Consider the following 26511-nt stretch of genomic DNA (forward strand, 5'->3'; position numbering starts at 1 on the left):
TGGACCCAGATAAACTCTCTGCCGTCTTAGATTGGCCACGCCCCTCCGGACTCCGTGCCATCCAACGTTTTTTGGGGTTCGCCAATTATTACAGGCAATTTATTCCACATTTTTCTACCATTGTGGCTCCTATTGTGGCTTTAACAAAAAAAAATGCCGATCCCAAGTCTTGGCCTCCTCAAGCGGAAGACGCCTTTAAACGACTCAAGTCTGCCTTTTCTTCGGCTCCCGTGCTCTCCAGACCTGACCCATCTAAACCCTTCCTATTGGAGGTTGATGCCTCCTCAGTGGGAGCTGGAGCTATCCTTCTACAAAAAAACTCTTCCGGGCATGCTGTCACTTGTGGTTTTTTTTCCAGGACCTTCTCTCCGGCGGAGAGGAACTACTCCATCGGGGATCGAGAGCTTCTAGCCATTAAATTAGCACTTGAGGAATGGAGGCATCTGCTGGAGGGATCAAGATTTCCAGTTATTATTTACACCGATCACAAGAACCTCTCCTACCTCCAGTCTGCCCAACGGCTGAATCCTCGTCAGGCCAGGTGGTCTCTGTTCTTTGCCCGATTTAATTTTGAAATTCACTTTCGGCCTGCTGATAAAAACATTAGGGCCGATGCTCTCTCTCGTTCCTCAGATGCCTCTGAAATTGAACTCTCTCCTCAACACATCATTCCTCCTGACTGCCTGATTTCCACTTCTCCAGCCTCCATCAGGCAAACTCCTCCAGGAAAGACCTTTGTTTCTCCACGCCAACGCCTTGGGATCCTCAAATGGGGTCACTCCTCCCATCTCGCAGGTCATGCGGGCATCAAGAAATCTGTGCAACTCATCTCTCGCTTCTATTGGTGGCCGACTCTAGAGACTGATGTGGTGGACTTTGTGCGAGCCTGCACTATCTGTGCCCGGGATAAGACTCTTCGCCAGAAGCCCGCTGGTTTTCTTCATCCTCTACCTGTCCCCGAACAACCTTGGTCTCTGATTGGTATGGATTTTATTACTGACTTACCCCCATCCCATGGCAACACTGTTATTTGGGTGGTCGTTGATCGATTCTCCAAAATGGCACATTTCATCCCTCTTCCTGGTCTTCCTTCAGCGCCTCAGTTGGCTAAACAATTTTTTGTACACATTTTTCGTCTTCACGGGTTGCCTACACAGATCGTCTCGGATAGAGGCGTCCAATTTGTGTCTAAATTCTGGAGGGCTCTCTGTAAACAACTCAAGATTAAATTAAATTTTTCTTCTGCATACCATCCTCAATCCAATGGACAAGTAGAGAGAATTAACCAGATCTTGGGTGACTATTTACGACATTTTGTTTCCTCCCGCCAGGATGACTGGGCAGATCTTCTACCTTGGGCCGAATTCTCGTATAATTTCAGAATCTCTGAATCTTCCTCCAAATCTCCGTTTTTCGTGGTGTACGGCCGTCACCCTCTTCCCCCCCTCCCTACCCCCTTGCCCTCTGGTCTGCCCGCTGTGGATGAAATTTCTCGTGATCTTTCCACCATATGGAAAGAGACCCAAAATTCTCTCTTACAGGCTTCTTCTCGCATGAAGAGATTCGCAGATAAGAAAAGAAGAGCTCCTCCCATTTTTTCCCCTGGAGACAAGGTATGGCTCTCCGCTAAATATGTCCGTTTCCGTGTCCCGAGCTATAAGTTGGGACCACGCTATCTTGGTCCTTTTAAAGTTTTGTGTCAAATTAATCCTGTCTCTTACAAACTTCTTCTTCCTCCTTCTCTTCGTATCCCTAATGCCTTTCACGTCTCTCTTCTTAAACCTCTCATCCTCAACCGTTTTTCTCCTAAATCTGTTCCTCCCACTCCTGTTTCCGGCTCCTCGGACATCTTCTCTGTCAAAGAGATTTTGGCCTCTAAAAAGGTCAGGGGAAGAACTTTTTTTTTAGTGGATTGGGAGGGTTGTGGTCCAGAAGAGAGGTCCTGGGAACCTGAGGACAATATCCTGGACAAAAGTCTGATCCTCAGGTTCTCAGGCCCCAAGAAGAGGGGGAGACCCAAGGGGGGGGGTACTGTTACGCCGAGCGCTCCGGGTCCCCGCTCCTCCCCGGAGCGCTCGCTACACTTCCCTCACTGCAGCGCCCCGGTCGGTTCCACGGACCCGGGGCGCTGCGTTACTACCTCCGGCCGGGATGCGATTCGCGATGCGGGTAGCGCCCGCTCGCGATGCGCACCCCGGCTCCCGTACCTTACTCGCTCCCCGTCAGTTCTGTCCCGGCGCGCGCGGCCCCGCTCCCTAGGGCGCGCGCGCGCCGGGTCTTTGCGATTTAAAGGGCCACTGCACCGCTGATTGGTGCAGTGGTTCCAATTAGTGTTTACACCTGTGCACTTCCCTATATCACCTCACTTCCCCTTCACTCCCTCGCCGGATCTTGTTGCCCTAGTGCCAGTGAAAGCGTTCCTTGTGTGTTCCTTGCCTGTGATTCCAGACCTTCTGCCGTTGCCCCTGACTACGATCCTTGCTGCCTGCCCCGACCTTCTGCTACGTCCGACCTTGCTTCTGTCTACTCCCTTGTACCGCGCCTATCTTCAGCAGCCAGAGAGGTTGAGCCGTTGCTAGGGGATACGACCTGGTCACTACCGCCGCAGCAAGACCATCCCGCTTTGCGGCGGGCTCTGGTGAAAACCAGTAGTGACTTAGAACCGATCCTCTAGCACGGTCCACGCCAATCCCTCTCTGGCACAGAGGATCCACTACCTGCCAGCCGGCATCGTGACAGTTATGCTGATTGATTTAAACAAAGATCAGCTATATATGGCCACTTGTCTATATACATGTTCCTTTTTCTCTTCTTTTGCAGGATAGGCCCCCATTGGCACCGGACTTCAGGAGATATATCCATATGGTTTTCTGTTGATACCTTTATATATCTAAGTACTACAAACAAGAGGCCATCGCATGATATGCGCATTGGCATGTTGTGGTCCCTTGTGTGAGTCCGTTCAGGTGATACTTACCCTGAAGGTCTTTCGTGATTGACTCCTGTGTTATCTCCCCTGATGACATCGCTGCAATAGGCGATAGAAACGCGTTGGGTATTTCAGTCACCACCATAGGATGACTGAGGGAGTAATTGTATGTTGAATGACCACTAGATGGTTAGTCACATCAGGTTGAACGTGCTTTGACACAAACTTTTTCATGTGAACGGATGTGCTGGTATAACATTATAGCACTCCCTACTTGGATATTATTGAGGAAGGAATATCGATTTCTTCTTTTAGCAGTAATACTCTGGTTTAAAGATCATTGGGTACATGCACAAAATGGCACTAGTTGTACTATATGTATCTTTTATTGAGGATAACAATTAAAAGTTATGTTTTAAGCCACCTCTTATCACTGGTGTAGGTCAGCTGGTGTTATTATATATTAGACACACCTTCTCATTCAGAGTTTTCTTTATTTTCGTGACTATGAAAATTGTAGATTCACATTGAAGGCATTAAAACTATGAATTAACACATGTGGAATTATGGACATAACAAAAAAGTGTGAAACAACTGAAAATATGTCATATTCTAGGTTCTTCAAAGTAGCCGCCTTTTGCTTTGATTACTGCTTTGCCCACTCTTGGCATTCTCTTTTTGAGATTCAAGAGGTAGTCACCTGAAATGGTTTTCACTTCACAGGTGTGCTGGTGTGGAGGAGGAGGTGTGATGGTGTGGGGGTGCTTTGCTGGTGACACTGTTGGGGATTTATTCAAAATTGAAGGCATACTGAACCAGCATGGCTACCACAGCATCTTGCAGCGGCATGCTATTCCATCCGGTTTGCGTTTAGTTAGATCATCCTTAATTTTTCAACAAGACAATGACCCCAAACACACCTCCAGGCTGTGTAAGGGCTATTTGACCAAGAAGGAGAGTGATGGGGTGCTGCGCCAGATGACCTGGCCTCCACAGTCACCAGACCTGAACCCAATCGAGATTGTTTGGGGTGAGTTGGACCGCAGAGTGAAGGCAAAAAGGGCCAACAAGTGCTAAGCATCTCTGGGAACTCCTTCAAGACTGTTGGAAGACCATTTCAGGTGACTGCCTCTTGAAGCTCATCAAGAGAATGCCAAGAGTGTGCAAAGCAGTAATCAAAGCAAAAGGTGGCTTGAACCTAGAATATGACATATTTTCATACTTTTTTGTTATATCTATAATTCCACGTGTTAATTCATAGTTTTGATGCCTTCAGTGTGAATCTACAATTTTCATAGTCATGAAAATAAAGAAAACTCTGAATGAGAAGGTGTGTCCAAACTTTTGGTCTGTACTGTATGTAATAAAAAGGGGGCAAGTGGATCACACCACAATGTGATTCTGGACCAAGAATAGAGTGGGTCTACAGCAGAAAAAAAAGAACATGCTGGCAGATAATTCTTTCTCCTTCACCCCACTCCCTGTGGGTTTAACTCTTGGTTTAAGCTAAGTTTACCAGAATACTATTTGTGAACTCAGTCGGTATATACAGGAAAAAACAAAACATGTCTGGCTGCACTACATCTTATGCACACTAAAGCTTCCTAAGCAATGTTGTTGTGTTTTTTTTTTGTACAGGCAGATATTTTGTAACGTTCTCCACAGGGGATGAAAAACTGAAAACTTTTTTTTTTTTTTATAGTAAATGGTTAAGACGAGTGAACTACAAAGTATTGTATAGCCTAGGGTTTGTGCTCACTGCACTCTGCACTCTGTGGAGGTTATTGTTATATGATAAGGCTTTTGGGATTGATTCAGCAGGATCTCTGGCTCCAACTGCTCATACACACTGGGGGACATGTATCAATAATGGTGTGGCAATGTTTGATTTTATGTATGATTTTTTTTGCGTCAAATGGAGCATATTTGCGCCAAAATTATCAATTGTCGTACGCAAGTTTGTAATTTTGGCACAAATGTACCCCTACAAAAGGCGCAGACCCCAGAATTCCAGGCAGTAAATCTGACTTTGGGACATTCTATTGTTGTAGCTTTTTTCTCTGTCACTTTATTCATGGTGTAGATTTGCGCCTAAATGAAGGTATTTGCGCCTAAACTTGCGCCAAATCGAAAAGTTGCAATTAATGAATTCCAGACCAAAGAATGGTTGTAATTGAAATCACGAAGTGAAATCAGTGATTTTGTTCTAAACCATTTGACAAATCACAGTCAAAAAAACAGGGTAAAATCCTTCATACATACCCCCCACTGTCTCTTTATCTGTGTCTCTCTCCAGAATGGCCGCAGCTGAGAGCACCATAGGGGAGATTTATCAAAACCTGTCCAAAAGAAAAGCTGCTGAGTTGCCCATAGTAACCAATCTTATCGCTTCTTTAATTTTTGAATAAGCCACTGAAAAATGAAAGAAGCAATCTGATTGGTTGCTATTGGCAACTCAGCAACTTTTCCTCTGGACATGTTTTGATAAATCTCCCCCCATGTCTTTAAAACTATGTAAAAATCCCTACCCTGTTTGCTGTCTCCTATTGGCCTGGGAGCTGATTGACACATTAACCATAAAATCATTGTAAACCTGGGCTTATCATGTTCGAATGTTTGGTGAGCTGCAGACACCCCGAAATTTGAATCGAATCCGAGTTCACGGGGCTTGCTTGCTCATCTCTAATAAATGATAAATGAATGAAGTAAATATATCATGACTTTGACATCATACTAAATCTATTACCCATACACCAACTGCAGAATATTCTAAATGGAGGTACATCATACTTACGTGTGTACAGACTGATCTCACCACCATAACCAAACAGTAATTCATCATTTTCATATGCTGAAACCTGGATCCTGTACAGATTCCCAGATGTCAGATTAGTGATCTGCAATTCAGTAGTGTTCACTGTCCAGGTACTGGATGGTTCTCCATAGATAGAGATGTTATAGGATGAATTCTCACCAACATATGGATCCCAATTCAGCCAGACTGCTGTGGTGGTAATAAGTGTAGCAGTGATGTTATCGGCCACTGTGGAGGAAAAATTGTATCACACTTAATCTCAGAGACATGAGTATATTATCTTTACAGTACTTTGTCAAAGCTGTTGTAAAATGTACATTCAGTGATGCTAAACCTCTGATCAAATCAAATCTCACATAAATCATAGCCTTTATTTATTTTCATAGGTAAAATAGAGATAGGCGGTCCACAAATAATAATCCACAACGTGCAAAATAGGTGAGACCAAATCAAAACCTTAGTGCATAGACCCTGGAAGATGCCGTACTTGATGGTGTTTACCAATGTAGTTGTTATAGGTACAGAAGGTGGGACCTAGGGAGGGACAATCAAATGGATAATGGAATCATGAATGGTAAGGCAAAGGGTATTGTGCTTTCTTACACTGAAGTCTCCTGTGCCTCTGGCCCTGCTGGAGGGACCCACCTCCTTGACAGGGTGGCCTCAACCACGGTGTCGTTCCTTAACCTCAAGTAAAATGAGGGATAAAACAACAACCAAGATATGACAGAAAGGTTAAAGTCAAATATAAGATACTCCAAAGGACTATGATTATCACCAATCACCAAAAAATTAAAATAGCACAAAACAGTAGTTTTAAAAAGCAATGACCAGGCACCAGTTTCTAGTGACAAGGGTATATAGTAATAGTTCCAAACACCAATCAGTTCTGAAAATGTACCTTAAGGTATGTTCTGTGTGAGCATCAAACATAATAATTTAGACATTTATATACAGAATATGTGTGTGTGTGTATATATATATATATATATATATATATATATATATATATAGATGTCCAAAAAAATGCAGCACTACTATACCACAGTAGACGGGTGCTAGCTCCTCAGGCTCGATCACAGCCAATTGATAACTTCAAAAAATGGTGCGGCACTCCAAATATCCAAAAAAATAACTTATTTATTCCACATGTCAAACAGTGCGACGTTTCAGCCCCTCAATGGAGCTTTTTTCAAACATAGTGATACCACACACAGGCTGGGGTTATATACCCAGCTCAGTAATAAACAGTAATTACATAATTAATCAATACAGTGATAAAAATACATAAAATGACAGTGCAATTTACAAAAAATAAAGTGCTTAAGAGTACCATAGGTACATGTATAATGTGTACAGTGTCACAGTGAAAGTTTTAAAAGCAATGTGGCTTGAATATACAAAACTCCATCATAATAATAGTTAATAATACACCACTGATGCATATAAACATTAATTAAATATAGATATACAGAAAACGCCTACCCGCTCTGTTGCCATGCCGTTCGCCACGTTTGGCTTGTATACAAACAGTATGCGCCTGCGCCAGAAAATCTCCTAATCTGTTCACATCCTGTTTCCGGGATGCCTGGCCAGTCACGTGGGGCGCCATGCGATCACATGACCACAGGAGCTAACACGTGACCATCAACCAAAAGTCTCCATGGCAATGGCGGCGCTGACAGCACCGCCGTCTCCATGGAGACCACCCGTCGGGAACACTTCTAACATGGATGCCCAGTACCCGGGTCCAGCCCACTGACACACAAACGCAGCGGCCGTGGACAAGGAAAACTAAATAAATAAGTGAAAATAATATCCAATGTGCAATGAATGAATACATGTATTGTGTCTGTGTCTGTATGGCTGAATATACCTAACAATGTGTGAGAAGGTAAATGAAAAATGCTAAATAAAATATAATTAATAAAAATGAAAAGAATTAATTAAAATTAAAATAATTTAAAAAAAACATTTTTTATAAAAAAATAATAATGATGAAGATAATACATGAAATGAAAATAATGACAAAAACACAAAATAAACAAAATAGTATATATATAAAAGAAAAAGCTCTCTACATTATGAAAGCCGACTCCATTGGCATTAGTCCCACAAGGGGTATGGGTATCTATTAACTTATTAGCATTTCAGGACTGGGAGCCTCCCTGGTATGCAGAACCACCACTCCTCCCCCCGTGTAAAGAGGGCATAGGTCTGGCAGTAACCGGGGGACCTGAGGCTGTGAGGCCATATAGCCCCCATGGCCCCTGGTCTACCCCCTGCATCCAATTCAGGAGTGTGCCAGCCATCAAGCAGCGCCAATCCCATGCCTAACATGAAGCGATTTACGTACCACATATGGAGGGCTATCTAAGGGGTAAAACACATCCCTACAGAACCCTAAGATGAATAATAATAATAAAAAAAGAAAAAAAGACAAAATGAAAAAAACTTATTAATTAAAATACAACAAAAAAATATAATAATAATAAAAGAAAAAAAATAAATAATAAATGAATAAAAAATAAAAAAATATAAAAATGAAAAAATAAGATTAAAAATTGTTTTAAGAAAAAACAAAAAATGGTGAATGCTGAAGAAAAATACACTAGTGCAAAATGTGTGTAATCTTATCAGTGATGTCCCTTCCACAGCAGCTGCGCTACATCAGTTACATAGGCTAGAACCCGAGCGCTGTAGCATCCATTAAACCGGTCAAAATAGGTTACTACCATAAAAAAAAAATTTTTGTAGATACAGAACAGCACAAAAAACATAGTGATATGTAAATAGGCACAGAACGGGTGGCGTATTTCTTCACATTCCATCGAATCCTTCCTATCTTCCATATCTGAAAGGTATAAAAACAAGATATCAATATGCAATATGGGTATCACCACCATATGTATGAAGGAAGAAGTGAATGGCAGGTTAAAATGTCTCTCAGGGTTCTATCTAAATGGCATTAAATTCAACGTTCAATCCATTGGGCTTCAAACAGTTCAATTGGTGTATCCACCAAAGTTCTCTTTTTCTAAGCTTGGCCAGTCTATTCCCCCCTCTCGCTGGGACTGGCACATGGTCAATGGCCATAAATCTGACCTGTTTTTCGTTGTGACCCTTTTCACAGAAATGTTTGGCAACTGGCAAGTCAAGTTTCGCTCGTCTAATTGAGTATCTATGGTTGTTCATCCTTGTCTTAAGGCTCCATGTGGTTTGACCCACATATAGGAGTTTACAAGGACAAAACAACACATAGATAACCCAAGTAGAGTCGCATGTGAGATAAAACTTCAAAGAGTAAGTCCGTTTGGTGAGAGGATGTACAAAGCTAGATCCTTTGACCATTAATGAACAGTTCACACACCCCAAACAAGGGAATGAACCCAGTTTAGGTGTGGCAAGTGTCGTCTGGGCATGATCAATGTTAGATGGTAATGTACTCTGTCCCAGTCTGTCCTTGAGGTTCTAGGACCTCCTGTATGACATTAGTGGCTTATTGTTGAATTCTACAATATCACCAAAGCTCCTGCTTAAAATATTCCAATGTTTATTCAATATAGTAGAAATTTGTCCACTGCACGTGGAATATGTAGAGGTGAATGGAATTCTGTTCATCTTGGTCTTGGGTCTAGCTGTCATAGTAGATTCTCTAGTCATAAGTGATATAGTGTTCCTATGTTGGTCCACCAATCTACGTGGGTATCCCCTGACAGTAAAGTCACCGGTCATTTTGTCAAGTGTCTATTTTAAGGTCTCCTCGTCATCAATCACTCTCTTCGCCCTCAGCATCTGGCTGAAGGGGAGAGACTGTACCATTTTCCTAGGATGGCAACTGGTGTAATGCAATAGAGTGTTCTTATCTGTAGGTTTAGAGTATAGGCTTGTGTGTAATGTGCCCCCTTCATTTTTAACCAACACGTCAAGAAAACTCACACAGTCACTAGACTGAACCATAGTAAATTGTATAGCAGAATCAATCCTGTTAAGAAATGTATGGAACTCTTCTAGTTCCTCCAGCGACCCTTCCCATAGGAGGAAGATGTCGTCAATAAATCTCCACCACCCCAGACAATGTCTGAAGTGGTGGGATGAATAGACGGCACCTTCCTCCATGGCCGCTATGTAGAGGTTGGCGTACATGGGCGCCACATTAGTCCCCATGGCGGTCCCGACTAGTTGCAAAAAATATTGTTCTTCAAAAATAAAATAATTATGGGTCAATATTAAATGAAGTGACTGCAACATAAAGTCTTGGGCCGCCATGGAGTACTGTGATTTAGACAATGTATGTTTAACCGCATCAATACCTGCCTCATGCCTAATAGAAGTATAAAGGCTAGTTATGTCAAAGGACACCAAAATTACACTGGGGGGAGCTCTGATGTTGTTGATTTTGTTCAAGAAATCACTAGTGTCACGTATATACGACTTTGCCGAAAACACAAATGGTCTTAATATCTTATCAAGAAAAATAGAGGCGTGGCTAAGGACGGAGTCCCGGCCCGAAACGATGTGCCTTCCAGGTGGATCAACTAGTGATTTATGGATTTTCGGCAAGACGTATATCGAAGGAGTGACAGGAAACCTCACAATCAAAAATTCTTTCAACTTATCATCAATAATCCCCTCTTCAAATGCTTGGTCAACCAAACCAGTCAGTTTTGTCATGATGTCGCTTCTAGGATCCCTGTCTAGTTTACAGTAAGTATTGGTGTCAACAAGTTGTCGATATATTTCATTTCTGTATTTAATTGTGTCCATCACCACGACCCCACCGCCCTTGTCTGCGGGTTTTATGGTGAGGTCGTGGTTCTGGACCAATTCTTTCAAAGCCACATGTTCATCTTTGGACAAATTACTGTGTTGAATCCCATTGGTTTCAACGTTAGTTCTGAGCCGTTCAATATCACTCCTAACCAGTCCCATATATGTCTCCAAAGGATGGGAGACCACTGTGGGATTGAAAGAGGACTGATTGAACAGCTCAAACTGTTTTAAATGTAATTCACAACCTCTCTCCGCATCTAGGGGGGTAACACTGGAATTATCATGAACATCAAACCAGATTTTGAGTTTAAGACGTCTAAAAAAGGCTTGGAAGTCACACTCTAAAGCAAACCAATCTGGACTAGTAATGGGACAAAAGGTTAGACCTTTGGATAACAGCAAAATTTGTGACTTAGTGAGTTCATAAGAGGAGGTATTTACCACAGTGTTGACTCCGTCCTTAGCCACGCCTCTATTTTTCTTGATAAGATATTAAGACCATTTGTGTTTTCGGCAAAGTCGTATATACGTGACACTAGTGATTTCTTGAACAAAATCAACAACATCAGAGCTCCCCCCAGTGTAATTTTGGTGTCCTTTGACATAACTAGCCTTTATACTTCTATTAGGCATGAGGCAGGTATTGATGCGGTTAAACATACATTGTCTAAATCACAGTACTCCATGGCGGCCCAAGACTTTATGTTGCAGTTACTTCATTTAATATTGACCCATAATTATTTTATTTTTGAAGAACAATATTTTTTGCAACTAGTCGGGACCGCCATGGGGACTAATGTGGCGCCCATGTACGCCAACCTCTACATAGCGGCCATGGAGGAAGGTGTCGTCTATTCATCCCACCACTTCAGACATTGTCTGGGGTGGTGGAGATTTATTGACGACATCTTCCTCCTATGGGAAGGGTCGCTGGAGGAACTAGAAGAGTTCCATACATTTCTTAACAGGATTGATTCTGCTATACAATTTACTATGGTTCAGTCTAGTGACTGTGTGAGTTTTCTTGACGTGTTGGTTAAAAATGAAGGGGGCACATTACACACAAGCCTATACTCTAAACCTACAGATAAGAACACTCTATTGCATTACACCAGTTGCCATCCTAGGAAAATGGTACAGTCTCTCCCCTTCAGCCAGATGCTGAGGGCGAAGAGAGTGATTGATGACGAGGAGACCTTAAAAGAGACACTTGACAAAATGACCGGTGACTTTACTGTCAGGGGATACCCACGTAGATTGGTGGACCAACATAGGAACACTATATCACTTATGACTAGAGAATCTACTATGACAGCTAGACTCAAGACCAAGATGAACAGAATTCCATTCACCTCTACATATTTCACGTGCAGTGGACAAATTTCTACTATATTGAATAAACATTGGAATATTTTAAGCAGGAGCTTTGGTGATATTGTAGAATTCAACAATAAGCCACTAATGTCATACAGGAGGTCCAAGAACCTCAAGGACAGACTGGGACAGAGTACATTACCATCTAACATTGATCATGCCCAGACGACACTTGCCACACCTAAACTGGGTTCATTCCCTTGTTTGGGGTGTGTGAACTGTTCATTAATGGTCAAAGGATCTAGCTTTGTACATCCTCTCACCAAACGGACTTACTCTTTGAAGTTTTATCTCACATGCGACTCTACTTGGGTTATCTATGTGTTGTTTTGTCCTTGTAAACTCCTATATGTGGGTCAAACCACATGGAGCCTTAAGACAAGGATGAACAACCATAGATACTCAATTAGACGAGCGAAACTTGACTTGCCAGTTGCCAAACATTTCTGTGAAAAGGGTCACAACGAAAAACAGGTCAGATTTATGGCCATTGACCATGTGTCAGTCCCAGCGAGAGGGGGGAATAGACTGGCCAAGCTTAGAAAAAGAGAACTTTGGTGGATACACCAATTGAACTGTTTGAAGCCCAATGGATTGAACGTTGAATTTAATGCCATTTAGATAGAACCCTGAGAGACATTTTAACCTGCCATTCACTTCTTCCTTCATACATATGGTGGTGATACCCATATTGTATATTGATATCTTGTTTTTATACCTTTCAGATATGGAAGATAGGAAGGATTCGATGGAATGTGAAGAAATACGCCACCCGTTCTGTGCCTATTTACATATCACTATGTTTTTTGTGCTGTTCTGTATCTACCCAAAATTTTTTTTATGGTAGTAACCTATTTTGACCGGTTTAATGGATACTACAGCGCTCGGGTTCTAGCCTATGTAACTGATGTAGCGCAGCTGCTGTGGAAGGGACATCACTGATAAGATTACACACATTTTGCACTAGTGTATTTTTCTTCAGCATTCACCATTTTTTGTTTTTTCTTAAAACAATTTTTAATCTTATTTTTTCATTTTTATATTTTTTTATTTTTTATTCATTTATTATTATTTTTTTTTATTTTATTATTATTATATTTTTTTGTTGTATTTTAATTAATAAGTTTTTTTCATTTTGTCTTGTTTTCTTTTTTTATTATTATTATTCATCTTAGGGTTCTGTAGGGATGTGTTTTACCCCTTAGATAGCCCTCCATATGTGGTACGTAAATCGCTTCATGCTAGGCATGGGATTGGCGCTGCTTGATGGCTGGCACACTCCTGAATTGGATGCAGGGGGTAGACCAGGGGCCATGGGGGCTATATGGCCTCACAGCCTCAGGTCCCCCGGTTACTGCCAGACCTATGCCCTCTTTACACGGGGGGAGGAGTGGTGGTTCTGCATACCAGGGAGGCTCCCAGTCCTGAAATGCTAATAAGTTAATAGATACCCATACCCCTTGTGGGACTAATGCCAATGGAGTCGGCTTTCATAATGTAGAGAGCTTTTTCTTTTATATATATACTATTTTGTTTATTTTGTGTTTTTGTCATTATTTTCATTTCATGTATTATCTTCATCATTATTATTTTTTTATAAAAAATGTTTTTTTTAAATTATTTTAATTTTAATTAATTCTTTTCATTTTTATTAATTATATTTTATTTTGCATTTTTCATTTACCTTCTCACACATTGTTAGGTATATTCAGCCATACAGACACAGACACAATACATGTATTCATTCATTGCACATTGGATATTTTTTTCACTTATTTATTTAGTTTTCCTTGCCCACGGCCGCTGCGTTTGTGTGTCAGTGGGCTGGACCCGGGTACTGGGCATCCATGTTAGAAGTGTTCCCGACGGGTGGTCTCCATGGAGACAGCGGTGCTGTCAGCGCCGCCGTTGCCATGGAGACTTTTGGTTGATGGTCACGTGTTAGCTCCTGTGGTCATGTGATCGCATGGCGCCCCACGTGACTGGCCAGGCATCCCGGAAACAGGATGTGAACAGATTAGGAGATTTTCTGGCGCAGGCGCATACTGTTTGTATACGAGCCAAACGTGGCGAACGGCATGGCAACAGAGCGGGTAGGCGTTTTCTGTATATGTATATTTAATTAATGTTTATATGCATCAGTGGTGTATTATTAACTATTATTATGATGGAGTTTTGTATATTCAAGCCACATTGCTTTTAAAACTTTCACTGTGACACTGTACACATTATATATGTACCTATGGTACTCTTAAGCACTTTATTTTTTGTAAATTGCACTGTCATTTTATGTATTTTCATCACTGTATTGATTAATTATGTAATTACTGTTTATTACTGAGCTGGGTATATAACCCCAGCCTGTGTGTGGTATCACTATGTTTGAAAAAGCTCCATTGAGGGGCTGAAACGTCGCACTGTTTGACATGTGGAATAAATAAGTTATTTTTTTGGATATTTGGAGTGCCGCACCATTTTTTGAAGTTATATATATATATATATATATATATATATATTTATATATTTGTGATTGTGTAAAAGGAGCACACCCCCTATACTTTAACATTGCGGTAAACTTTGTCCCTGTGAGTCAGAGTCAGCAGACACATTACACCCAATCAGCAGCAGTCCCTCCCTTCCAGACCCTCCTACCTCCTGCGCGGACGCCATTTTACCTTCATTTGGCATGCTGCAGGCTTAGAAAGTGGAGGGACAGAAAAGCTGCTCATGCTGTAATAGGGAAAGCGATAGCTAGGTTGCTGCTAGGTGGTGTATTCAGGGTCCACTTTACTCCTAAAGCACTAGTCTAACATCTGCTTTAAGGACAGCACCCAAAAAAGCCCTTTTTAGGGCTCAAATATCAGTCCGTGTGTCTTGCAACAGCTGGAGGAACCCTGGTTGGGAAGGAACCGCTGGTTAAAAGGGGTGCTCCAGTGTAAAACTTAAGTTCCTTTCGAGCAACTAACTACAGTATTAAAAGGGCTATAAGTTCAGTCCGTGTGTCTTGCAACAGCTGGAGGCACCCTGGTTGGGAGGGAACCGCTGGTTAAAAAGGGTACTCCGGTGTAAAACTTAATTTCCTTCAAGCAACTAACTACAGTATTAAAAGGGCTGTAAGTTCAGTCCGTGTGTCTTGCAACTGCTGGAGGCACCCTGGTTGGGGACCTCTGCTTAAAAGGCGAACTCCGCTGGCAACCTTTTTTGCTCATTGTCACACTAGTTCAAATCACATTTGGTGTGATAGTTGTTCAAATAAAAATAAAAAAAATACCTTTTTTGGCTGTGAAATAAAACCAGTGCTGCCTAAAGGGGGGCTCTAACTATGTGCTGCCTAATATGGGGGAATCTATGCGCTGCCTAAAGGGGGATCGAAATATGTGCTGCCTTAAGGGGGCTCTATGTGCTGCCTAAAGGGAGGCTCTAACTATGTGCTGCCTAATATGGGGGAATCTATGTGCTGCCTAAAGGGGGGCTCTAACTATGTGCTGCCTAACATGGGGGAATCTATGTGCTGCCTAAAGAGGGGATCTAACTATGTGATGCCTAAAGGGGGATCTAACTATGTGCTGCCTAAAGGGGGCTCTATGTGCTGCCTAAAGGGAGGCTCTAACTATGTGCTGCCTAATATGGGGGAATCTATGTGCTGCCTAAAGGGGGGCTCTAACTATGTGCTGCCTAACATGGGGGAATCTATGTGCTGCCTAAAGAGGGGATCTAACTATGTGATGCCTAAAGGGGGGATCTAACTATGTGCTGCCTAAAGGGGGGCTCTAACTATGTGCTGCCTAATATGGGGGAATCTATGTGCTGCCTAAAGGGGGGATCTAACTATGTGATGCCTAAAGGGGGGATCTAACTATGTGCTGCCTAAAGGGGGCTCTATGTGCTGCCTAAAGGGAGGCTCTAACTATGTGCTGCCTAATATGGGGGAATCTATGTGCTGCCTAAAGGGGGGCTCTAACTATGTGCTGCCTAACATGGGGGAATCTATGTGCTGCCTAAAGAGGGGATCTAACTATGTGATGCCTAAAGGGGGGATCTAACTATGTGCTGCCTAAAGGGGGCTCTATGTGCTGCCTAAAGGAGGCTCTACCTATGTGCTGCCTAAAGGGGGGCTCTAACTATGTGCTGCCTAATATGGGGGAATCTATGTGCTGCCTAAAGGGGGGATCTAACTATGTGATGCCTAAAGGGGGGCTCTATGTGCTGCATAAAGGGGGCTAAAGCATGTTATTCCAAAGAATTTAGGAATAATACGTGATTTATGCCCTTTATGGATTAAAACCAGACTCTGGATGAACTATGTAATTTTCCATGGGAGTTTTGCCATGGTCCTCTTGAAGCAACTTTTAAATCACTATTGTGGCCAGAAAGAGTCCCTGTGGGTTTTAAAATTCGCCTGCCCATTGAAGTCAATGGCGGTTCGCCCGGTTCGCCGGTTCGCAAACATTTGCGAAAATTTTATGTTTGCGACATCACTGTGTATGACTCAACCTCTGGGACTGTCAATAGATGTCCCTACGAAATGTAAATGTCCATGTGGTATACCAAATAGTGTTGCTCGCGAATATTCGCAATGCGAATTTTATTCGCGAATATCGCGAATTCGTGAATATTCGCGAATATAGCACTATATGTTCGTAATTGCGAATATTCTTTTTTTTTTCTTCACAGTACACATCACAGTGATCACCCCTCTCTGCTTCCAGCTTGTGTGGTGTACAGAAGGCTCTAATACTACTGTGTGAGACTGGTGCTCGAATTTTCGCATATGCGGAAATTTGTATATGCTAATTTTCGCATTTGCGAATTTTCGCTTATGCTAATTTGTGCTTATGCTAATTTTCGCATATGCGAAGTTTCGCATATGCGAAAATAAAACGCGAATATTACAAATATGCGCATTTAGCGAATATATGACAAATATTCGTCCATATATTCGCGAAATATTGCAAATTTGAATATGGCCTATGCCGCTCAACACTAATACCAAATAGCTGATCCTTTGTTTGGCTTTAGCAGTTGATTACTTGATCAGATATGTTATGGTCAAAATAGCACTGGTCTAAGAAGGTCAATGGTCAGACATTAAAAGCGGTTGTGCGGCAATCCAAAAAAAATTTAAGGGCTAGAGCTGGCTTAAAGGGTACCTCCTATCAAAAAAACTTTTGATATATTATAGATTAATGTATGCAGAATAACTTTACGATTGCATGTTATTAAAATATATGCTTCTTTCTATTCAATTTTCCTCTTTGAAGAAATGACCACTAGGGGTCTCCCTACCAGTCCTGGCAGCAAGCATTTCAGACTCATGCTGGAGTCCTAAACACTATGAGCTGCCAGTCTGCTTTGTTCACAAAGGAGAACACTCAGAGCTGCCAGCCTGCTTTGTTCACAGCCTGTTTGGCTGTGAACAAAGCAGGCTGGCAGCTCTGAGTGTTTAGGACTCCAGCATGAGTCAGAAATGCTTGCTGACAGGACTGATCGGGAAAAATACAATAGAAAGAAGCATATTTTTCATTAACATGCTAATGGAAAGTTATTCAACATTCATTAATCTAAAATATATCAAAAGTTTATTTGATGAGAGGTACCCTTTAAAATAAAACTAAAAAAGCCCAATCCCTCACAGCCATTGTGATAGCTTGGTCCACAATGATCAGCTCTTTCTTAGGCACTTCTTGACACAGGAAATACTCGCTCACCCAATCCCAGAGAACTGTTGTTATTTCACGTGTGTGTCGAGAAATCACGAGGAAGCGCTAATGAGCTGAGACCAGGCTCTGTCCGAATGGCAATGACTGGGGATTAGGCAAGTTAGTATAGGTTAAAGGTTTTTTTTTTATCCAGCACAAACCCTTATCATTTTGCTGTGCCAGACAAGCCCTTTAAACAGCAGAGATTACCTGGACTGTCTACAAGAACAGGGAAGTAGGTGTTGGAACTCCAGAATTTCAATATCTAGCCAACTAACTATGTATATATTTTCTATGCATTGTAAACTTAAAGTGTACCAGTCATTAACAAAAACTTTTTATATAACGTAGATAATACTATTATATGTATATTTGTAAGATCCATTGTTTAAAAAAGTGTATATTTTAGGTGAAAAAATGCTGTCCCTGCAGCTATTGCCTGTGTGTCTCTATGAGGAGTCCAAATACAGGAAGTTAGGGCAGGACAAGCAGGGCTCTGTGCAGGCTCCTGGCCTGTCAATCATCCTGATGTGTGAGCCGGGAGCGTCTCACAGAGCCTTAGTGCACAGAGCCCTGGTTGTCCTCAGTGTCCAGAGCCCTGCTTGTCCTCAGTGTAAAGAGCCCTGCTTGTCCTTATTGCACAAAGCCCTGCTTGTTCTCAGTGCACAGTGGCCTGCTTGTCTTCAATGCACAGAGCCCTGCTTGTCCTCAATGCACAGAGCCCTGCTTGTCCACCCACGATTCCTTTATTTGTTCTTCTCACAGACACACTCAGCCAATAGCTGTAGGGGCAAAAATTTACACATTTTTTAACCCCTTAAGGACACAAGGTGTATAGGTATGCCCTGACGTCCTGGTACTTAAGGACACAGAGCATACCTGTACACCCATGGGAATACCTGGTCCCGCCGCTTGCCGAGCAGGGACCGGACCGGGATGCCTGCTGAAATTATTCAGCAGGCACCCTGTGCAAACCCCTGGTGGGGGTCCTTCCTGAGACCTCCCATGTCGGTGATCACCACAAATCTTCACTCAATTCAGATATGCAATTTGCGGCGATTCCAGGATGATCGTGTCTGTGGTGACCTGATCACCAGAAAATAGGGATGATCGGAGCTGTCAGAGACAGCCCCGATCATCCTGAATGATAGGAGTGAGGTGGCAGGGGTGCCAACTCCTCCTATCCCCTGCCATTGGTCGATCAGGACTGACCGACCATTGGCAGTTGAGGGTGGGGGGGTTAAAGTTGAAATCCATGCTCTGCCCGCCCCTTGGTGTCCATGCTGAGCGGGGGGAAGATGGAAGCGGGTGCTGGAGCACTTCAGGATGGAGAGGGATCGGCCATTGCAGCGGGACCAGTGGCAGGCAGCGGTGGGATCAGCAGCAGTAAGGAGGCAGCGGCAGAGGCAGCGGTGGAGGCATCAGTGAAGATCAGTGGTAAGTGATCTTCCCTGCTGCCTTCTAGGAGTTGCCAAACTACAACTCCCAGCATGCCCAGACAGCCAAAGGCTGTCTGGGCATGCTGGGAGTTGTAGTTTTACAACATCTGGAGGGCCACAGTTTGGAGACCACTTTGGTCTTGGAGGTCAGGATAATGGGGGGAAGAAGAATGCAGGGAAAGATGACTCGGCACCCAACCGCATGTCAGGGGGTTGGACATCGACCCATCAGAAGGAGAAGGGAGATGGTGCGGTGGGCGGAGGCTCAATGGAAAAATTCTTCAGATCTCCAGGGATCAAGGGGGGGAAAATTAATCAAAAAGAGCTGGAAAGGGGAAAAAAATGACAGCAGCGGAAAATTCTGAGGAGGAGATAGAAGATAATCAGGAGGAAAAAGGAACTAAAGCAATGCTCAGTAAAATATTCGAGGGGGTAGAAAAAACAAATGGAGCAATAAGGGAGGTTCAAAATCAGATTGGGGAAGTAAGGCGGGACACTGTAATATTAAGACAGGACTTCCAAAAAATTTGAGAAAGGCTGAATGAGGTAGAAGACAAAGCCAGAGGGATGGAACACAAGACAGATGAGCTAGAGAGAGGTGGGCAAACTATCAGGGTTATGTCAAGAATTGAATGCCAAAGTGAGAGATCTAGAGGAAAGAGGAAGACGATAAATTGTAAGAATAGTTGGGATCCCAGAAAAATTTGAAGGAGAAGATTGCCGATAGAGATGAGCAAACTTACAGTAAATTCGATTCGTCACGAACTTCTCGGCTCGGCGGTTGCTGACTTTTCCTGCATAAATTAGTTCAGCTTTCTGGTGCTCCAGTGGGCTGGAAAAGGTGGATACAGTCCTAGGAAAGAGTCTCCTAGGACTGTATCCACCTTTTCCAGCCCACGGGAGCACCTGAAAGCTGAACTAATTTATGCAGGAAAAGTCATCAACTGCCGAGCCGAGAAGTTCGTGACGAATCGAATTTACTGTAAGTTCGCTCATCTCTAATTGCCGATGGTTTGTTAAAAGCTGGATCTTAAAACATTATTCCAGTAATCCGTCTACCCAAGCCGTTCCTCATCTCTACAGTTAACGGTGAGAGGCTCTCTACCACAGTGCAGTTCCGTACCCAGCCTCTGCAGATGGACATTGGAATATTTCATACAGAGACTTTACAGTTCTTTGTCCTTCCTTTCTGCTCCTCCGAACTCCTCCTGGGTCTGCCGTGGCTTCAACGTCATTGTCCTGTCCTGAATTGGACCACCGGTGAGATCCTGCGTTGGGGTCCCTCCTGTTTTGACCATTGTCTCAAGCCTGGTCCTGTCAAACTGGTCCCGCAAGTTTCTCGACCTCCTGGTCTGCCCAAGCCATACCATTCTTTTGTGGATGTCTTTTGCAAGAAACAAGCTGAGGTCCTTCCACCTCACAGACCCTATGACTGTCCGATCGACCTGATGCCCGGTTCGACTCCACCTCAGGGCAGAATTTATCCTCTCTCACCTCCAGAGACTCTTGCCATGTCCAACTATATAAGTGAGAATCTGCAGAGAGGATTCATAAGAAAGTCTTCTTCCCCTGCTGGAGCCGGTTTCTTCTTCGTGACCAAGAAGGATGGTTCTCTCCGTCTCTGCATTGACTACAGAGAACTTAATAAAATTACCATCAAGAACCGCTACCCTCTGCCCCTAATCTCTGAGCTATTTGATCGTCTCCGAGGGACAAAGATCTTCACCAAATTGGACATTTGAGGGGCCTATAATTTGATCCGCATCCGTGAGGGAGATGAGTGGAAGACCGCCTTTAATACAAGGGACGGGCACTTTGAGTATCTGGTTATGCCCTTCGGCCTTTGTAATGTGCCTGCCATCTTCCAGGAATTTGTCAACGACATCTTCAGGGACCTACTTTATACCTGCGTGGTCATATACTTGGATGACATCTTCATCTTTTCCTCCAATTTGGACCAATATCGAGTCCATGTGCGACAAGTTCTCACGTGCCTTAGGAAAAATCGCTTATATGCCAAACTTGAAAAATTTATTTTTGAACGGTCCTCCCTGCCTTTCCTGGGATTCATTATCTAAGCCCAAGGACTTCAAATGGATCCAGCCAAGCTTTCCGCGGTTCTGGATTGGCCATGCCCCTCTGGTCTCTGAGCCATACAAAGATTCCTGGGCTTTGCTAATTACTACAGGCAATTTATCCCTCATTATTCCACTCTGGTGGCTCCTATCGTGGCTCTAACAAGAAAAGGAGTTAACCCCAAATCCTGGCCTTCCCAAGCTGAAGAAGCCTTCCAGTCACTGAAAGCCGCCTTTGCCACAGCACCCGTTCTTTCTAGTCCCGATTCCACCAAGTCCTTCTCTCTCGAAGTGGATGCCTCCTCGGTGGGAGCCGGAGCTGTCCTCACCCAAAAGTCTTCTGGAGGCAAGACAGTAACTTGCGGCTTCTTTTCTAAAACATTTTCTCCCGAGGAGAGAAATTACTCCATTGGAGACAGAGAACTGCTGGCCATTAAGTTGGCACTGGAGGAATGGAGACATTTACTCGAGGGCACCACACATCCTGTGAACTTCTTCACGGACCACAAGAACCTGGCTTATCTCCAATTATTTAGAGACATTCTAAATAGAGGAATACTACCACCCTCAATGAAGGAGGCAGTGATTACGTTGATTCTTAAGCCTGGGAAAAATTAACATGAGCCTGATGTGTATAGGCCAATCTCGCTGCTAAATACCGATATGAAGATATTGGCAAAGACCTTAGCAGTGAGATTGGCGAAGATAATGCCTTTACTAATATCGAATGATCAATGTGGATTTATGAGTGGAAGAATCAAGGCGGATAATGTGAAAAGACTGTTTGGAAATCTGCAAATGGAAGGGGAAGGGGGGGGGGGGACTGCTCCATCCTGTCATTGGACGCTGTTAAGGCCTTTTACAGGGTGGAGTGGTCCTACCTCTGAACTGTAATGAGGGAATATGGGTTTGGTGAAGATTTTATGAAATGGATGGGAATCCTGTATGACTCCCCCAGGGCAGTGGTTCTGGTAGTTGAGTTCAGTCAGAAGGATTCCAGCTGACCAGGGGATCTAGACAAGGCTGTCTTCTGTCTCACCAAATCTTTGCCCTATGTATTGAACCATTGGCAACAAGAATCAGAAACATGAAGATAGCGGAGGGGTTTGGATGTCGGGGGACATGGGACAGAATATCACTTTTTGCAGATGATATTTTGCTCTTTATTCGGAAACGCAACAGGCATTGGAGGGGATTATAGAGGAAATAGAGTAATTTGAGAATAAATCGGGATTGAGTATAAACTGGAACAAAACTGTATTAATACCACTAGATAAACAAATATCCCATGGGAGCCTCAGAATAATAGGAAATGGAGAAACTTTTCAGTATTTGGGTATAAATGTCGGAAGGCAAGTCTTAAAATATCCGGAATTTAATGTTTGGCCTGCTTTGAGAAAGATAAAAGCAAAAATGAAAATTTGGATAGGTATACCATTTAGTATGGCAGATAGGATTAGCCTAATAAAGATGACAATCCTGCATCAGATCTTGTTTGTGCTGACCAATAGTCCGGTATGTTAGGAGAACAATTTTTTTAAGAAATTAAAGCTATGGAAAGAGAACTGGTCTGGAAAGGGAAAAAACAAGAATTAAATTAGGTCAATTATGTAGGGGAATGAAGAATGGAGGACTAGCTGTTCCAGATTTTAGACTATACTATATAGCAGCACAGTTGAGGTACGTAAAGAAATGGAAGGAAAAAGATTCCTTTGCTAACATGGTAAAAGAAAAAAAAAGGAGGCGTGTGAAGATATGGGAGAATTTTTAGAATCCAAGTTGAGTGGAAAAGAGCCTATAGCAGAGAAAGTGGGTAAAGTTTTGACACAAATGAAAAAGTAATGAAGGTGGAGGGTTCACTAGAATGCACAAGACTATTTGATAACACAAAATTGAAAGAACTTTAGGGACACGAGTGGCGATTTTGGGGTAAATATCATTTAAAATATGTTGCACAATTTTTTGAAGGGTTAAAACTCAGATCATTTCAGGAGCTGAGTGCACAATATGAAATTCCTAATAATATGATGTCGCTATTTACATATGCACAGTTAAGAGAGGCGGTGAAAAAAATAGATAAGAAAGAGGAGTTAAGAATTCACGGGTGTTTGTTAATGAAGGTCTTAAGGGAAGGCACGGATAAAAAAAATAATCTCTAAGATGTATAAAATAATGGTGGATGTTAACCCTTTGGGGATGGAGGGTTTCCCCAATTTTGTAAATTTTTGGGGCTTCTGTTTCTATGCAGTACATTTTTTCAGTAAAAATTACACCTTATCATCATTCTGTTAGTCCATACGATTAAAATGATACCCTACTTATATAGGTTTTATTTTGTCGTACTTCTGGAAAAAAATCATAACTACATGCAGGAAAATGTATACGTTTAAAATTGTCATCTTCTGACCCCTATAACTTTTTATTTTTCTACTTACGGGGAGGTATAAGGGCTCATTTTTTGCGTCGTGATTTGAAGATTTTAGCGGTATCATTTACGTATTGATCTGATGATTTGATCACTTTTTATTCATTTTTTCATGATAAATGGGTGACCAAAAATACGCTTTTTTTGCGCGTACGCCATTGACTATGCAGTTTAATTAACAATATATTTTTATAATTCGGACATTTCTGCATACGGCAATACCACATATGTTTATTTTTATTTACACAGTTTTTTTTTTATTGGGAAAAGGGGGGTGATTCCAACTTTTATTAGGGAAGGGGTTAAATGATCACTTTTTTTTCACTTTTTTTTTGCAATGTTATAGCTCCCATAGGGGGCTATAACACTGCACACACTGAACTTTTACATTGATCAATGGTTTCTCATAGGAAACCATTGATCAATGATTCTGCCACTTGACTGCTCATGCCTGGATCTCAGGCACTGAGCAGTCATTCGGCAATCGGACAGCATGGAGGAAGGTAGGGACCATCCTGCTGTCTTTACAGCTGTTCGGGATGCCGCCATTTCACTGCGGACATCTCGAACAGCACCCTGAGCTAAACGGCAGTGCTTTACTTTCACTTAAGATGCAGCGTTCAACTTTGAATGCCGCATCTAAAGGGTTAATAGCGTGCGGCACCACAATCAGTGCCGCTTGCTATTGGCCCCGCGTTATAGAAAGGGAGTGGGCTGAGGGCGTATCCCCAAGGAGTTAAAAATCAGGGAGTGAGGCACTTCAGTATAAAGGAATGGGAAAAGGATATAGGACAAGTGACAGAGAAGGAATGGAAGGGGATTTGGGAAGAGAGTTTGAACACTATTAAAAATAGTTCACATAGGATTACACAATTTTTTATAACACATAGGTTATATTATACGCCACAACTTTTGGGAAAAATAGACAAATCTAAAAAAATATACAGTCATGGCCGTAAATGTTGGCACCCCTGACATTTTTCAAGAAAATTAAGTATTTTTCACAGAAAAAGATTGCGGTAACACATGTTTTGCTATACCCATGTTTATTCTCTTTGTGTGTATTGGAACTAAACCAAAAAAGGGAGGGAAAAAAAGCTAATTGGACATAATGTCACACCAAACTCCAAAAATGGGCTGGACAAAATTATTGGCACCCTTAACTTAATATTTGGTTGCACACCCTTTGGAAAAAATAACGGAAATCAGTCTCTTCTTTTAACCATCAATAAGCTTCTTACACCTCTCATCTGGAATATTGGACCACTCTTCCTTTGCAAACTGCTCCAGGTCTCTCTTATTTGAAGGGCATATTTTACCAACAGCTATTTTAAGATCTCTCCACAGGTGTTCAATGGGATTTAGATCTGGACTCATGGCCACTTCAGAACTCTCCAGTGCTTTTTTGCCATCCATTTCTGGGTGCTTTTTGATGCATGTTTGGGGTCATTGTCCTGCTGGAAGACCCAAGATCTCGGATGCAAACCCAGCTTTCTGACACTGGGCTGTACAGTTTGACCGAAAATCCACTGGTAATCCTCAGATTTCATAATGCCTTTCACACATTCAAGGCACCCAGTGCCAGAGGAAGCAAGACAACCCCAAAACATCATTGAACCTCCCCATATTTAACTGTAGGTACTGTGTTATTTTCTTTGTAGGCCTCATTCCCTTTTCTGTAAACATTAGAATGATGTGCTTTACCAAAAAGCTCTATCTTGGTCTCACCTGTCCACAAGACGTTTTCCCAGAAGGATTTTGGCTTACTCAAGTTCATTTTGGCAAAATGTAGTCTTGCTTTTTTATGTCTCTGTGTCAGCAGTGGGGTCCTCCTGGGTCTCTTGCCATAGCGTTTCATTTAATTTAAATGTCGACTGATAGTTCGCACTGATACTGATGCTCCCTGAGCCTGCAGTACAGCTTGAATATCTTTGGAACTTGTTTGGGGCTGCTTGTCCACCATCCAGACTATCCTATATTGACACCTGTCCTCAATTTTCTCTTCTGTCCAGGTCCAGGGAGATTAGCTACAGTGCCATGGGTTGCAAACTTCTTGATAATGTTGCGCACCGTAGACAAAGGCCAATCTAGATCTCTGGAGATGGACTTGTAACCTTGAGAGTGTTGATATTTTTCTACAATTTTGGTTCCCAAGTCCTCAGACAGTTCTCTTTTCCTCTTTCTGTTGTCCATGCTTAGTGTGACACACAATGCAAAGACTAAGTGAGCTTCTCTCCTTTTTATCTACTTTCAGGTGTGATTTTTATATTGCCCACACCTGTTACTTGCCCAGGTGAGTTTAACCCCTTAAGGACCGGAGGTTTTTCCGTTTTTGCATTTTCGTTTTTTGCTCCTTGCCTTTAAAAAATCATAACTCTTTCAAATTTACACCTAAAAATCCATATGATGGCTTATTTTTTGCGCCACCAATTCTACTTTGTAATGACGTCAGTCATTTTGCCCAAAAATCTATGGTGAAGCGGGAAAAAAAATCATTGTGCGACAAAATTGAAAAAAAAAAACGCTGTTTTGTAACTTTTGGGGGCTTCCGTTTCTACGTAGTACATTTTTCGGTAAAAATGACACCTGATATGTATTCTGTAGGTCCATACGATTAAAATGATACCCTACTTATATAGGTTTGATTTTGTCGGACTTCTGGAAAAAATCATAACTACATGCAGGAAAATTAATACGTTTAAAATTGTCATCTTCTGACCCCTATAACTTTTTTATTTTTCCGTGTATGGGGCGGTATGAGGGCTCATTTTTTGCGCCGTGATCTGAAGTTTTTAACGGTACCATTTTTGCATTGATAGGACTTATTGATCACTTTTTATTCATTTTTAAATGATATAAAAAGTGACCAAAAATGCACTATTTTGGACTTTGGAATTTTTTTGCGCGCACGCCATTGACCGAGCGGTTTAATTAATGATATATTTTTATAATTCGGACATTTCCGCACGCGGTGATACCACA

General features: G+C 42.3%; 1 protein-coding gene across 1 annotated transcript in view; it reads right to left on the reverse strand.

The window, feature by feature from the left end:
- The window catches only part of LOC130361878 (receptor-type tyrosine-protein phosphatase beta-like), a 150638-nt gene that overhangs the window by 92199 nt on the left and 31928 nt on the right, over window positions 1-26511 (reverse strand). The window contains exon 3 of the mRNA XM_056565503.1: window positions 5724-5972. Within this exon, the coding sequence (XP_056421478.1) occupies window positions 5724-5972 (249 nt within the window). The remainder of the gene's footprint in view (window positions 1-5723; window positions 5973-26511) is intronic.

This window comes from Hyla sarda, chromosome 3 (assembly GCF_029499605.1).
Source record: "Hyla sarda isolate aHylSar1 chromosome 3, aHylSar1.hap1, whole genome shotgun sequence".
Classification (NCBI taxonomy): domain Eukaryota; kingdom Metazoa; phylum Chordata; class Amphibia; order Anura; family Hylidae; genus Hyla; species Hyla sarda.